General features: G+C 37.9%; 1 protein-coding gene across 12 annotated transcripts in view; it reads right to left on the reverse strand.

Annotated features, from left to right (window-relative positions):
- Positions 1–16,872, reverse strand: part of Il12rb2 (interleukin 12 receptor subunit beta 2) — a 92,111-nt gene that overhangs the window by 65,172 nt on the left and 10,067 nt on the right. For 11 of the 12 annotated variants that reach the window (XM_087655786.1, XM_087655787.1, XM_087655790.1 and 8 more), the window contains 3 exons: positions 4,098–4,207; positions 2,743–3,069; positions 291–405 (listed from right to left, as the gene is read on the reverse strand). In XM_087655786.1, coding sequence (XP_087511912.1) covers positions 291–405; positions 2,743–3,069; positions 4,098–4,173 — 518 coding nt within the window. In that variant the 5' untranslated portion in view covers positions 4,174–4,207. Of the gene's footprint in view, positions 1–290; positions 406–2,742; positions 3,070–4,097; positions 4,208–16,872 lie in introns of those variants that run through there. The other variant, NM_001191750.1, reaches the window with a different exon arrangement.

Consider the following 16,872-nt stretch of genomic DNA (forward strand, 5'->3'; position numbering starts at 1 on the left):
TTAAAAAGCAATTCCTCCAAGGTGGATAGGTTTCCTGGTTGCAGGAAAACTATCTTAGCCAAGGCCTTGGGCGATCTGAAGAAATCCTTGAATGAGAATATAGAGCCAAGATATCAGGGCTCACAGTTCAAACCGCTGAGGCAGCTCTCATTGACAGACACTGGGAACAATATTTACATTTTTAGGCAAGCTATCTATTGCTGCTTCTTGGCAAATAATAAAAGCATTTGATATTGCTGAAAGTCATGTAAGAGAATATACACAAAACAGCCACAAAGTGCTTTACTCACTGTAAAGTGTAATAGGTTTTCAGATAAGTAACTTTCCCAGAGTTCCAGGAGCAGGCCACAGTTCCATGCTCTCCTTTCTGGACACATGATATGCTTTGAGGTGACTCTGGAGCAACTTTGAAAAGGAAGAGCAAGATTTAATGTTAGAAATATTCCACAGGTGACATCAAGACCACAGTGCCATTGTTTGTCAGTATATTGATAGTGTCTTCCACATGTCCCACAAATCTAGTTGAAGCCATATTCTATCAAGTTCATATTTGCTCCCAAGGCACACATTTTCTCTAATAATTAAAACAATAGTGATGAATACTGATCACTTTCTGTAACTTAAGCCCCATGCCAGGTGTGTTATAGGCAGGCAGTCCTCAGCCAGAGCACTCCATAAAGTAAGATTATTTTTCATATTATTAAAGAGGAAACCAAGACAGGCGAACTATTTGGCCCACAGTATAAAACTTTGAAGGGCAGAATCAGGGCTTTGGTCTAGATGTGGCTGGCAAGCAATAATTCTAACACTTTTTGGAAACACAAACTTCTGAGAGGAATACCAATGCATTCTTCGAAAACTTTAAGATAGGCATGGTGGTACCCATCTGTAATTCCCTCACTCATGATGCTAATGTAGGAAGATTATGAATTCAAGGACATCCGAAGCTACATAGTTTGTGTCTGTCTCAACAAACAAACAAATAAAAACAAATCTTTACTGATGTCAATGTAAAGAAACTGTTTTCTGTCTATGCACATGAAATGGGCTGCCAAGACATTGTATCACTTGGAGTACTTTATGATCAGGTATAGATTATCTCTTATGCATACAGATGTTTACAGATTACATAGACCAGGCATAGGCTTAGCTGTCAAGACAAAGATATACAAGGCAAGGTGTCTAATTTAAAACAATGTATTTTTAAATTGCATATGGCTTTTTTGCCTGTGTGTATATTCAGGCATCATTTGTATGCCTGATGCCAAACAGTGTGTTGCTGGAGTTACAGATTGGTGTGAACCTTCATGTAGGTGCTGAGACTTGAATTCAGGTGGTCTGCAAGAATGGAATTAATGGAGGATTTTGAGAAAATATTTAGATGCTTAGCCATCCCGTTTTACTACAGTACTGAGACTCTCATGCAGGTAAGATAAAAAACGCACACTGCAAAATCCTCCCATCTCTTCCAATGCTGTAACTGAGTGCATGTGGCCTTGGACAAGTTAACATTATTTAATCTCATTTATTGAATGATTAAAGCAATATATAACTCTCATGGTTTTATTTAATAAAATAATAAATATTCCTTTTGCTAAAATAATAAGCATTTCCTTATAAACATTTATTTAGGCATATATACCTCCTGAATATCTCAGTGGCTACCTGGAGGGACCAACCATGCAAGGCATAAAAGAGTTTTTATGGGATAAACATGGACAACTGGGGAGCTAGGTAAATGCTTTTTTGCATTTCTCACTATCATAGTTCCATGTGCGCCTCCTGGGAATGTCCTTAAATGACCAAAAAGTCTGCAGAATTTTCTGCTAGGGCTATTGCCTGCTTAGTAACATTATTATGTGGTACCATCATGTATACATAGTGGTATTTCAGTCTATAGGTCACATTTATGACAGTGATCCTATGTGATGTTTTCACCAGCTGATACTGTGTTAGCTTATTTTAAGTATACATTATGTTGTTTGCAAAATGGTGAGACTAATGGCACTTTTCTAGATCTACTCCAATACTAAATGATTCATTAACTATATTTTTTAACTCCTTTTCTCTCAGCTCTCTTCTTGAAGGACTAGCTTATCAGCTTTGCAATGGGCAAACTTCCAGGAAAGGACCCTAAGGATGGTGGTAGTTCCTTTTAACCTCTCTTAAGTGTGACAACCACTCATCAGGAGTAGTAGAGATGGAAGATTCCCTGCTGTGCAGTGAGCAAGGAAGAGGGGCCATTCAGCTGCTTGTTGCCAGCCTGAGTTCTAAGGGTTGGAAGAGACACTCCTCCAGCTCTTTAAGAGCTTGTAGCTTTGAATCAATATCCCCAATATATGATGATCTATTGGCAGAGAAACAAGGGCAGCAAGTAAGCAAATGTCCCTGATGGTCAGAGAAAGAGGGAAGGGAGAAGGAGAACAAGTAAGAGAGAGTGAAGCCAAGAGTTATGGATAGACTCAGTTGCTGAGTAAAATCCTAATTCTGTTATTTTCTGGACTTTTCACACTGAGATTCTCTTGCTGCTCTCACGACAAAAATAATTAATGTTATAGGAGAACAAAGAAATCTGTTTGGTGTTTGGGTTTCTATTGACATCATGAGAAACATACACAGAGACACAGACACAGACAGACAGATACACACACACACACACACACACACACACACACACACACACACACACACACACACACACACAAATTGCTACTTCCTAAGAGTTCAGAAAGGAATTCTCACCACCGACTGAGATCTCCACTCCACACACTGGCACTGGTTGTGTCTTTTGAGAGTTGCTACAGTTTAGCTTGCAGACAAACAGAGTCATACCAAGAGACAGGTTGGTGACTTGAAATATGGAGGAATGACTAGGGTGGCCATGGACTTTTTTGCCATGGAGTTTTTCGACAAGGACATCATTGACAAACTTTAAGAGGATTAATTCGTTATAACTAGGATAATGCGAACAGCCTTGTTTGGGATTCAAAGAGCAGGAAATATTGGCAGTTGACCCAAGTGGAATCACAGGGGCAGGCTGGACAGTCACGGTGCCAAGCTTGCACACATCTGCAGGAAGAGACAAATACAAAACTCAGCTGGAAAGAAGACATCTATTTTCGAGGAAAAGTTTGTTCAATCCCCCTAGCAGGGTAAAATTAAAACTCATCAGATTATAGAACTAATAATAATGTACTTTGCTCCAGTGGCATTGGTGATGCTGGAGAACAGAAGACATTCATACTGAAGTATATTTTAATTAAATATATGCTCTTCTGAAAACATCCATGCTATAATCATAATCATAAGAGGAAAGTAGGAAGAAAACAACACTGAAAGAACATTCTGGAATGCAGTTCCAAATCTCTCTTGGAACTTTTCCAGATGTGGATTTCACACCAAACCACTCAAGGAGAGCTTTCCAGGATAAATCACATATGTACTATCACCTTTGTGATTTAAAATACTCATTTTAATAAATATATTAAGAAGAAAGAAAGACAATTTTATGACTTTAGAAGCATATATAGAAATATTTTCTTCTCTTAATTTATCAGCTGTATCATGTATAACTAGTAACATCATTTTATAAGCAATATAAATACTCAAAGGCTCAGAAGTGTTATGAATTGGCATCATGGATGAAAATCAGAAGCCAGGCATAGTTCTATAATCCAAGCACTTGGGAGGCTGAAATGGGGCTTCACAAATTAGGTTTTAATTTTATTTCTTATTTATGTTATGCCACAGAACTTTTATGGAGGTTAGATGGGTTCACAGGATCAAATTCAAGTGGTTAGACTTTCACAGCAAGGACATTTACCTCCTATGCATCTTCTGGTTCTAAAATGTACCTTAATATAAAACGTGCATCTATTATGCTTCACATTTCTTAGGCAGTTTCTTAAGAGTAAATTCATGATTATGTATTGATATTATATCAAACCAGATAAGGTGATACTACAGAGCCAGATTTATCCATTAAATGTTAAAAGACTGACTACGAAATCCACTTGGAATACTTACCACAATGTGTGATTTGTTTGTACCTGAGAATTTAAACTGCAGTTCCTTTCACAGACTAGTTTATATCTTACCTATATTTGCTTTAATCAACAGCCACATGAACAAAAAAATAAGTGCCAATGAGCATCCTCTAACAGTGTGTGCCATGAGCAGTCAACTCCAGAATGCAACTCTTGCTCTCCTTGTAAAAGAAGACAAATTCATTCATGTTAAGCACATTCAGAAGCCAGCAGAACTACAACCTTCCAGAACAACTCAAGCACTATCATTTCCTCATATTGTTAAGACTGTAAAACTAGGAAACTGAAGAATCATAGGCACTTTCTACCTCCCATCTCAGTGAACCATGTTGGGGATGAGCAGAGGCTAAGAATGGTTTGGGTATCCCATTGTGTTTAGGCTGCTGAAGCTTGGCACAAAATGGCAGGATGAGAGTCCCCAAAGGAAGCGCAGAAGGTGCAGCTCAGTTTCATTGGAGACCCCAAAGTTTTGGAGATGCTAGTGCCATGGAATGATGGCAAAGGTAGCAGGATCTGTGAAGTCAGATTAAAACTCTAAGATATTGTTTGTGCTGAGACAAAACAGACCAGAAGACTGTACGTCATAGAAACATGACAATGAGCTTTACACTGTTGGATTTTGGGTTTGCTTTGATCTGATTGTGACAGAGCCCTGATTTACCCTTCTTGGAATAAGAAAATATTAAATTTATATTTGGTTTTAACAGGAAACCACAATTAAGAGACTTTGGAATCTTAGGTATTTTAAAAAGACTTACATGTTTAAGTGTTTGAATTTACAAAGACTATGGGATTTTTTAAAAAAAGTTTTATATTATAATATGAATAATGAGATAATAGGGATGAGCAAGAATGAGAAGGTTAGGGTTCAATAGTAATGTGTTTATGAAATTGAGTGGGGTCAATTTTTTTTTATTTCAATTTGATGCAGGGTAAAGTTATTTGGAAAGAGAGACTCTTAACTGAGAAAATATCCCTGTGATACAGCTCATGTTGGTGAGGATGTGGGAAAAGGCAAACACATATTCATTGCTAATGGGAGTGCAAATTTGCACAACTACAATTTCTCAGGAAGCTAGGAAAAGATCTACCTCAAGATTCATATATACTTAACTTGGGCATACACCCAAAGGACCCTATATCCTACTATGGAGACACTTGCTTATCCATGTGTTCTATTCATAGTAGCCAGAAATTGAAAATGGCCTAGATGTCCATCAACTGAAGAATGAATAAAAAAATATGGTACATTTATACAATTGAATTATTATTCAAATGCTAAAAAATATGAAAATAAATTTCACAGGTTAATGGATGGAGGTAGGAAAGTTCATCTAGGGATCCTCAGTAGACCTCATTCTCCTGTCCTTCATCTGACCTGTGGATCCTGAACAATACATGTTAGATTCCCTCCTACCACCCATCTTCCTTGCCCACTGAGTCCTCTGGGGCACCCAAGCTGCTCTGAGCAGTCTGAGTATTCCTGGCAGACTTCCATTCTCCTACCACCTCTCGGCCCACCTTCATCAGACCTGCTGATCAGGAATCATACAGCCCAAGGATACCCAGAAGAGGCCTGTCACACCAGAATCATTGATCTTAAACCCCCTCCCTTCACCCCAATACCTACTACAACAGGAACAACATCCAGAGACCAAAGCCATCCAAATTGCTAATGGCCTTCAAGAGAACACAATCAACAAAAGCCTTTGCAATATGACAATCAGAGCACAGATACCCTACTACAGCAAGCTCTGGATATCGTAACACAATCCAAGCACAAGAAAATGATCTTGTTTATAAAGATGATAGAGACCTTTAAAGAGGAAATGAATAAATCCCTTAAAGAAATACATTGAACAGGTGAAGGAAATAAATCAAACTGTGCAAGACCAGAAAGTAGAAATAGAAGCAACAAAGAAAACACAAACTGAAGGAATCCTGGAGATGGAAAACCTAGGGAAAAAAACAGGAACAGTTTCAAGCATCACCAATAGAATACAGGAGATGGAAGACAGAATCTTAGGAATAGAAGATACAATAGAAGACATTGATATATCAGTCAAAGAAAATGTTAAATCTAAAAACTTCCTGACACAAAACATCCAAGATATCTGAAATACCATTGAAAGACTTAACCTAAGAATAATAGGAACAGAAGAAATTTAAAGGTCCAGAAAATATTTTCAACAAAATCATGGAAGAAAACTTCCCCAACCAAAAGATAGAGATGCCTATAAACATACAATAAACTTATAGAACACCAATCAGACTGAACCAAATAAAATAAAATTTTCCTACCACATAATAATCAAAACACATAATCTACATAACAAAGAAAAATATTAAAAAGGGAAAAGGGGAAGGCCAGGTAACATACAAAGGCCTATTAGAATTACACCCACCTGGCTTGAGATCCCATATGAACAACAATGACAAGCAACCAGAGCTTCCAGGGACTAAGCCACTACCCAAAGGCTATGTATGGACTGACCCTGGACTCTGACCTCATAGGTAGCAATGAATAGTCTAGTAAGAGCACCAGTGGAAGGGGAAGCCCTTGGTCCTGCTAAGACTAAACCCTCAGTGAATGTGACTGTTGGGGGGAGGGCGGTAATGGGGGGAGGATGGGGAGGGGAACACCCATAAAGAAGGGGAGGGGGAGGGGTTAGGGGGATGTTGGCCTGGAAACCGGGAAAGGGAATAACATTCGAAATGTAAAGAAGAAATACTCAAGTTAATAATTTATATATATATATATAATAATATATATATAAAATATATATTTCTTTACAATTATTATATATATATAATAATTTATATATATATATATATAAAATGTTTTCTAAACACCAAAAAAAAAAAAAGAATTACACCCACCTTCTCAACAGAGACTCTAAAAACTAGAAGAGACTGGACAGATACCTTGCAACCTCTAAAAAAAACCCTACAGATGTCAACATAGACTATTATACCCACAAAACTCTCAATCATCATAGATGGAGAAAACAAAATTGTTTGAATCCACATTCAAACAATGTCTAGTCACACATTCAGTCTTATAGGAAATACTAGAAGGAAAACTCCAACTCAAGAAGGATAACTACATCTAAGAAAACAAAGGAACGAAGTAATTCCATACCAACAAAAACAAGGAACACACACACACACACACACACACACACACACACACACACATCACTAACATTACAATAACAGGTATTAGCAATCGTTGGCCATTAATATTTTTCACCATTAATGGACTCAATTCCTGTGTTAGACACCGGCTAACAGGATGATGAGAAAACAGGATCCATTATTCTATTGCAGAGAAGAAACACACCTCAGGAATAAAGATAAATATTACCTCAGAGTAAAGGGCTGGAAAAACATTTTCCAAGCAAAAGAAGCAAGCTGTAGTAGCCATCTAATATCTACTAAAATAGACTTTCAAGCAAAATTAATCAAAAGAGACAGGGAAGCACACTTCATAAACATCAAAGGAAAAATTGGTATACCAAGATGATATCTCAATTCTGAAAAGCTATGGCCCAAACACAAGGGCTCTGAATTTATAGAAGAAACATTGCTAAACATTGTTAAAGCTTAAATCACACATTGAAACCCATGCATTAATAGTGGGAGACTTCAACAGCGTATTCTTATCAACTAAAAGTTCATGAAAACTAAACAGAGAATGAAACTAATAGATATTATGAATCAAATGGATCTAACAGACTTCTATAGAATATTTCACCCAAACACATAAGAATACACCTTTTTCTTAGCACCTCATGGATCCTTCTCCAAAATTGACCATATAGTAGGTCATAAAGCCATCAAGAAATAATGCCTTGTATTGTATCAGGCAACTGTGGATTAAAGCTGGACTTCAACAATAACAGAAACTTCAGAAAGCCTACATACTCCTGGAAACTGATCAACTCTCTACTCAATTATCTCTGGGTCAAGGAAGAAATAAGAAAGAAATGAAAGAATTTCTAGAATTCAATGAAAACGAGAGGACAACATACCCAAATTTATAGGACACAATGAAATCAGTGGTAAAAGGAAAGTTCATAGCACTAAGTGACTTCATAAGGAAATTAGAAAATTCTCACATCAATAATTTAAAAGTACACCTGAAAGTGCTAGGAAAAAAAGAAGCAAGCACACAACAGAGGAGTAAAATGTAGGAAATAATCAAAATCAGGGATGAAATTAATCAGTGAGAGATAAAGAAAACAATACAAAGAATCAACAACACCAAAAGATGGTTCCTTGAGAAAATCAACAAGATAGAAAAACACTTAGCCAAACTAACCAAAAGACAGAGAGACAATATCCAAATAAAATCAAAAGTGAAAAGGGAGACATAACAGACATTAAGGAAATTTAAAGAACCCTTAGGTCTTACTTCAAAAGCCTGTACTCCACAAAATTGGAAAATCTTAAAGAAACAGATGATTTTCTAGATGGATAGCAATTATCAAAGTTAAATCAAGATCAAGAAAATTATTTAAACAACCCTATAACCCCTAAGGAAATAAAAGCAGTCATTAAGTCTCCCAACCAAAAAACAGCAAAACAAAACAAAACAAAAAACAAACTGAAAAACAACAACAACAACAACAACAACAACAACAACAACAACAGCCCAGAGACAGCTGGGTTTAGTGCAGAGTTCTACCAGACTTTCAAAGAAGAGCTAATACTAATCCTCCTCAAGTTATTCCACAAAATAGAAACAGAAAAAATGCTACCAAATGTGGAGTGCTTTTGGTGCCACTTCTAGGGAATTGGCAAGAATATTTGGTTTACAATTGCTTGAAACTGTTCCATTTTTAGAACTGCTAATTCTCAAAATTTGCAATTATTTATGCAAATACACCTCACTTTAAGATAAAGTATGTTTCTTTACTTTATAGGACATCTAAGAGCTCATACTGGATTTCCTGGACCCCTTAGTGAGGGCAATGCTACAGCAGATTTGTATACCAAGCAGATTATAGGCCTTACACAGGAACAATTAGACAAATAATCTCATTCTTTACAACATCACAATAGTAATAGCTTGAGACAATTTGGTATTTGTAGAGAATGTGCATATCAAATTGTAAAGGCTTGTCCTGAATGTCCTCAATTTCTTCCTATACCACAAAATGGTTTTAGTCATTGAGGACTTATACCTAATCAATTATCGCAAATAGATGTTACTCATATTTCTGATTTTGGAAAATTAAAATTTGTACATGTGACTATTGACACTTTCTCAGGCTTTCTTGTTGCAACTGTTTTAACAGGAGAAGCAACTAAAAATGTAATTACTCATTGCCTATGTTGGTTCTCTGTGCTGGGTGTTCCAAATCAGATTAAAACAGATAATGGAACTGGCTATTACAGTTGAACATTTGTGATATTCTGTTAACAATTAAATATTATCCACACTACTGGGATTCCTTATAACCCTCAAGGACAAGGTATTATGGAATGAGCCCATAGAACTTTAAAACAATATCTTCATAAAATAAAAAAGGGGGAATTATATCCCTGTACAGTACAAACTATTTAAATCATGCTCTTTTATTTAAATTTGGATGTTCATGGACAAACAGCTGCTGAGCATTTTTGGCATCCTCACACTTCCACTACATATGCTTTAGTGAAGTGGAAGGATTCTATGACAGGCCAATGTCATGGACCCGACCCTGTACTCATATGGGGATGAGGTCATGTTCGTGTTTTTCACAGGAGGAAATGGAGTGCGTGGCTGCCAGAAAGGCTGGTACAAGCAGTGGAACTATCCCACGTTCCTGCTGATTCCCTTACTGATGATGATGCTGGTTCCTGTATGCACTGAAGTCTACTGGATCTATATTCTTAATCCACCAGATACACCCAGCAGTGTGGTCCAGACCAGACATTCTCGTGACCAGTAATAATACTCTAGATCTCCTTGGACAAATGAGTCAACTAATAATAAGACCATGACTTTTAATGCATTTGGTGATGGGATTCCTGTTTGCTTTACGAAGAAAGTATGAATGATGGGTGTATTTCTGGGTTCACTCAAATTTGGAAGAGAAACATTTGACAAACTGTAACTCAAAGCGTAGAGATGAGCATGCCTAACTTATGAGGGATCTGCCCTGATCCTCATGAGATATGACCTTGTGGATCTGAACCCACAGAGAATGTGGACCTGACATTTAACAAAGTTGTTAGGTGGAAAGAATGTTTATATTCAACCCCCAACGTGGTTTAATATTTACAACAATATGTGAATTATTGATTGGTCTGCGAATCAATCAAACACTGGATAAAAGAAGATGTCCATAGGTTTTGGCAGTTTGAATCAGGTTATTTCCAATGGCATATTTGGAAGTTAGCTACAGCTCTCTATGAAGTTACGTTAGAAATAGACAAAATTGAGGCAGAATCTGGATTTTGAACAAGAGTTAGTGCATGTGTTAAGTCTCCTAATCTTTTATTAATTGGTCATGTTAAAATTACCTTTGTTTCTTCTATGGTATCTAATGTAAGTCGTGTCAATTATTACACTTTCTAATTGTGTTAATGTATCGAAATCTGGCGTGTCTGTTATGGTAGTCTATCAACCAGCTTTTGTTTTGCCTGTGAGTATAACAGGACCTTGGTATTTGAACAAAGCCTACAAATATTGGAAGAAGTGAGTCAAGATTTAGGAAGAAGCAAGAGGGTAGTGGGCTTGATTATTGCCAGTATAACAGCTTTGATTACATTAATAACCAGTGCCACTGCTTGCGCAATTGCTTTGATGCAAGAAGTTAAGACAGCCGCTTTTGTTAATCATTTAGCAAAAACATTACTTATGCTCTGAATATTCAAAGGGATTTGCATAGGCATTTGGAACAAAGAAGTGATGCTCTTTATAATACTATTCAGATTATTTGAGAGGAGGTTCAGAGTTTAAGAGTAAGAAGCTATCTCCAATGTCACTCTAAATACCAACAGATTTGTGTCACTTCTAAATTTACAATGACAGTCACTATAATTGGGAGAAAATTCAGACACTTGCAGGGTATTTGGCATAATTCTAACACCTCACTGGATATTTTAACTTTGTATACTGAGATTATAAATTCAAAGAATGCTGCGCCGCTGAGTTTTGATACTGTGGAGATTGCTGATAAAATCTTTTAAGGCTTTAGGTCAGTATTTCCATCTTGGTGAAACTTCATGAATGGCTTGTATAGGTTGATCATTTTGGCCCTTCTTGTCCTGGAAATACTTTTATTCCTGCCCATTTTGATAAAAACTTGCCTTTAACAACATCAATATGTTGGCAGTCAAATACATGGCTTGAAACTTAAAATGAATCCCCAAACAAAGTCAGTAGTTTAACAGGCTGGCAGTAAGTGACAGTAAGATTCTGCACAGAGCCTTACTAACCTAAGACAGAAATGATTGCCTTGGATAATGCATTTTCAATGACAGATAAGAAAGACATTCTCGTCAGAACAACCTAAGACAGACGCAGTCTTGTTTATGAAATAAAGAACAGGGGAGATGTAGAGAGTTTTTGGTACCACTTCTAAAAAGTTGACAAGAATATTTGATATTGGGTGAAGACAAGGAAGTAGATTTAAGAACATGGCTGAAGAATGTATTCCTTGTATTTGGATCATCTTGATAAGTCCCCGAATACAGTTACCATGGGACCTTTGTTTATGCTTTGTTTGTTCCTTGATTCCTTTGTTTATGCCTTAGAAATGACCCTATTCTTTGCATGTACCTAGAATGATATAAAAGCACACTGGAAAAAAATAACTGCTTCAGCATTTGCTGGATCATACTATAATGTTGTCTAATTATCTTTTTTTCCTTTAATCCTTGCTCCCTTCCTTGAGAACCTGTTGACCGACTGAACTGACTTGGTCAGCCAAACTCATTTTATGAAGCCATAGTCACCATGATACCTAAACCACAGAAAGAATCAACAAAGAGAATTTCAGACCAATTTCTCTTATGAACATTGATGCAAAAATACTCAATAAGATACTTGCAAACTGAATCTAGAAGCACATAAAAAAACATCATCTACCATGATCAAGTAGACTTCATCCCAGGGATGCAGATATGGTTCAATATAAAAAAATTCACCAACATAATCCACCATATAAACTAACTGAACAAAAATAATCACATGATCATCTCATTAGATGCTGAAAAAGACTGACAAAATCCAATACCCCTTATGTTAAAAGTCTTAGATCTGTTATTCAAGGTTACATACTTAAACATAATTAAAGCAATGTACAGCAAGCCAATAGCTAACATCAAACTAAATGGAGAGACACTTAAAGCAATTCCACTAAAGTCGGGAACAAGAAAGGCTGCCTATTCTTTCCCTAGCTATTCAATGTAGTACTTGAAATTCTATCAGAGCATTAAGAAAACTAAAGGAGATCAAGGGGATACAAATTGAAAAAGAAGAAGTCAAAGTATTGCTATTTACAGATAATATTATAGTATATATAAGTGAGTCCCCAATTTCTACCAGAGAACTCCCATAGCTGATAAACAGCTTCAGCAAAGTAACTGGATACATGATTAGCTAAAAAGAAAAATTCAGTAGCCCTGTTTTATACAAATGATAAATGGACTGAGAAAGAAATCAGAAAACAACAGCTTTCACAATAGCTACAAACAACACAAAATATTTTGGTGTAATTCTAACCAAGCAAGTGAAGGACCTATATGACAAAACTTCAAGTTACTGAAGAAAGAAATTGAGGAAGATATCAGAAGATGGAAAAATCTCCCGCATTCATGGATCAGTAGGATTAATATAGTGAAAATGGCCAACTTACTAAAAGCAATGTACAGATTCAATGCAATTTCCATCAAAACTGTAACAAAATTCTTTTTAGACCTTGACAGAGCAATTCTCAATTACATAAGATAAAAACAAAAAACCCAGGCTAGCTAAAACAATCTTGAACAATAAAAGAACTTAGGGAGGTATCACCATCCCTGATGTCAAACATACTACAGAGCAACAGTAATAAAAACTGCATAGTTTTGTTTTAGGAACAGACAAGTTGATCAATGGAATTGAATGGAAGTCCCTGTGTAACTTTAATTTTCTCAAACTCCTACTTTTAATGATAGTTCTTAAATGTTTTAACCTCCCTTTTAGCCCACCACCAACCAGAAATGTAGTGGAAAAGAAATGATGGGAGAGTAGACCTGTATAGAAAGGTTCTTTGGAGCAACTCCCGTCCGTGTTGTCTGGAAATCAGCAGTTCAGTCCACAGGTTAGCAGCAGTGGCAGCTCAATCCACATGCAAACACTTCATGGAAACACCAACAGTCCAGTTCAGTACAGTTGGTAGAGATGGGTTAACAACAGCAGTGACATGACTAACAGGAACACCAGAAGTTTTCTGCTGCGCCTCTCTCAGTGAAGATCAGTGAAGATGCAAAACCCACAAGTGCTGATCAGCTAGCACGCTCTGTCCCTCACTCAGCTGAGTCCTATTTATACCCTCCAAACATCACGTGTTCTCCACATGTCTTGCCTCAGCACATGTCTTGCCTCAGCATTTGCATCCAATCATCCCAAATTTGTGGGAATGGGAAGAAACTGCAGTACACAACCAGAAGTTTTTTGGTGCATTTCTCTCTGTGGAGTCCTGACAAATGCAGCTCAACTATGCAATGTAAGGTGAATCAGTATATGCATGTTGTTAGCAAAGAATCCTTCATCACATGTTCTTTCACATGCTTGCTATAGCAAAATATCCTCTCTCCTGTATCTGCTTGAATGAAATGGTCCTCACATGTCTTCTTTAGTTTTTTACACCTGTGTCCACTCCTGCAAAACACTATTTTACACAACTGACTTTCCAAAGAACCCGTAAGTTTCCACATCAACCCTGAAATAAACCCATACAACTATGGACACTTGATTTTTCACAAATAAGGCAAAACCATACAATGGAAAAAAGAAAGCTTCTTCAACAGTTCTGGTCTAACTGGATGTCTGCATGTAGAAGAATGAAAATAGACTCAAATCTATACCCTGCATAAAACTCAAGTCCAAGTGGATCAAAGAACTCAACGTAAAATGAGATATATTAAATCTAATAGAACAGAAAGTGGGAAGTACTGTTGAACTCATTGGCATAGCTGACAACTTCCTAAACAGAACACCAATGACTCAGGTTCTAAGATTAACAATTGATAAAGGACCTCATGATACTGAAAAGCTTCTGTAAGGCAAAAGACACTGTCAACAGGACAAAACAGCAGACTGATGAAGGATCTTCATCAACCCTACTTCTGACAGAGGGCTAATATCCAAAATTTATGAAGAACTCAAGAAATTAGACCCCAAACAACCCAAATAATCCAATTAAAAAATGGGATACAGAGCTAAACTGAGAATTCTCAACTGAGAATATCAAAGGGCAAAGAATCACTTAAAGAAATGTTCAAAGACCTTAGTCAACAGGGAAACGCAAATCAAAACAACTCTGAGATTCCGCCTTACATCAATCAGAAGGGCTAAGATCAAAAACTCAAGAGATAGAGCATGCTGGTAAGGATGTGGAGCAAGGGGAACACTCCACAGTTGCTGGTGGGAGTACAAATTTGTACAACCACTTTTGAAATCAACTTGGCAATTTCTCAGAAAACTGTAAATAGTTCTACCTCAAGACCCAGCTACATCACTCCTGGCCATATTTCCAAAAGATACCTCACTATACTACAGGGACAATTTCCCAACTATGTTCATAGCAGCTTTATTTGTAATAGCAAGAAACTGGAAACAATCTAGATGTCCCTCAACTGGAGAATAGTTAAAGAAAATGTGGTACATCTACATGATGGAATATTACTTGGCTATTAAAAACAAAGACATCATGAATTTTGCACATAATGGATGAATTTGAGAATCCTGAGTGAGGTACTCAGACCCAAAGGGACATGCACGGTATCTATTACTCACTTATAAGTAGATATTAACCATAAAATACAGGATACTCATGCTACATTCCACAGACCCAAGGAAGCTAAACAGAAGGGAGGCAAAAGTGAGGATGCTTGGATTTCATTTGGAAGGGGGATAAAATAGTCACAGGAGGCAGATGAGGGGAGGGAACTGCGTAGGAGAGGGGATCAGAGGGGAATGCGGAAGCTCATAAGTTGGTGGGAGTGACAGGAGAGATGGCCCAGAAGGCCAGGAGAATGAATGGAAATCTGCAAAGAAATCTGCAACTGGGGAGGTGGGGGAGAGTCTCAAAGACATTCCAGATACCTGGGATAGGGGAGGCTCCCAAGATCAAGAATCAAGATGATCTTAGCTGAAACTCACAGCAGTGGGGATCTTGAACCTCAAGAGACCACCTCCTGCAGCTGGGCAGGAACCCCAGTGGAGCAATGGGGCCACCAACCCACCTACAAAACTTTTGACCCAAAGTTTATCTTGTGTACAAGAAATATAGGGACAGGGAATGGAGCAGAGACGGAGGGGATGACCACCCAATAACTGTCCCATCTTGAGACCCATTTCATGGGCAAGGACCAATCCCAGATGCTTTAATGATACTCTGTTATGTTTGCAAATAGGAATCTAGCACAGCTGTCCTCTGAGAGGCTCTACCCAGTAGCTGTCTCAGACGGATACAGAGACCCACAGCCAAACAATGGATGGAGCTTGGGTACTCTCATGAGTTGGGGGAAGGATTGAGTGCCTCAAAGGGGATTAGGAACTCAGCAGGAAGAACAACAGAGTCGACTGACCTGTACCCTTGGTGCTCTCAGAGATAGAACCACCAACTAAAGAGCATACACAGGCTGATCCTAGCCCCCATTCCTGCACATATGTAGCAGATGTGCAGCTCAATCTTTATGTGGGTCCCAATCAACTGGAGTGGGGGCTTTCTGAAAGGTTGTTGCTTGTCTGTAGGATAAGGTTTTTTTTCTTTAAAGGTGGGTTGTCTTGTCTGGCCTTAGTGTCAGAGGACGTGTCTAAGCTGGCAGAGACTTGATGTGCTAGGGTGGGAGGGTAACCAGGCAGGCATCAGAAGTAGAGGGGGTGTGGGGAAGGGATTGGGAGAGGGGGTGATTGGGATGGGGAACAGCAATAAAAAATGTAAAGTGAATAAAATAAAAATAAAGAAAAGTTTATTCAGAATGAGGAAACTCAGACCCCCAACAGCCAATATAGTATGTGTTCTCTTGTAAGTGGATGTTGGCTTTTTAACCCTTCAGTATCCATCCTACAATCCATATAACCACAGGGGTTAGGTAGCTAGTAAGGGACTTGGTGGGAGGAAGAGGAAAATATAAGAAAGAGGAAATAGAATATATAGCTATGGAGAGGCAGGAGGGAGAATGCAACAGAAGGATAAACAAGGAAGAAGAGAGAAGTGTTGGGGGTGGTTTTGTACTCTGTGTGTTCAGATACTAGCTTTTATGCCTGATAGCAATCTAGTTACAGTCTGCACAGGGACATTGTAATGAGTATTGAAGAATCTCCTGTATAATATAGTGTAAGGAATGTTTCCTCATAATTTCTGATTGCTTAATAAAAGACTGAACAGCCAATGACTTGACAAAGAAAATAGAAAACCTGGACTTTGAATCCCAATCAGGGACCAGCAGAGGGAAAAGTGTGAAGGAGAAAGAGTTGGCCAGAAGGCAGGTGAGGGTCCAGGAGAAGAAGGGACATGAAGTGGAGAAAATGGAAGGTCTCCACGAGGTCAGGCACGAGGGGGAGTCGTTAAGGGAGTTCACCATGAGAACACTCATGGAGCAGTGCAAGCCAGGGCAATTT

The sequence above is a fragment of the Rattus norvegicus genome, chromosome 4 (assembly GCF_021556685.1).
Source record: "Rattus norvegicus strain SHRSP/BbbUtx chromosome 4, alternate assembly SHRSP_T2T, whole genome shotgun sequence".
Taxonomy (NCBI): Eukaryota; Metazoa; Chordata; class Mammalia; order Rodentia; family Muridae; genus Rattus; species Rattus norvegicus.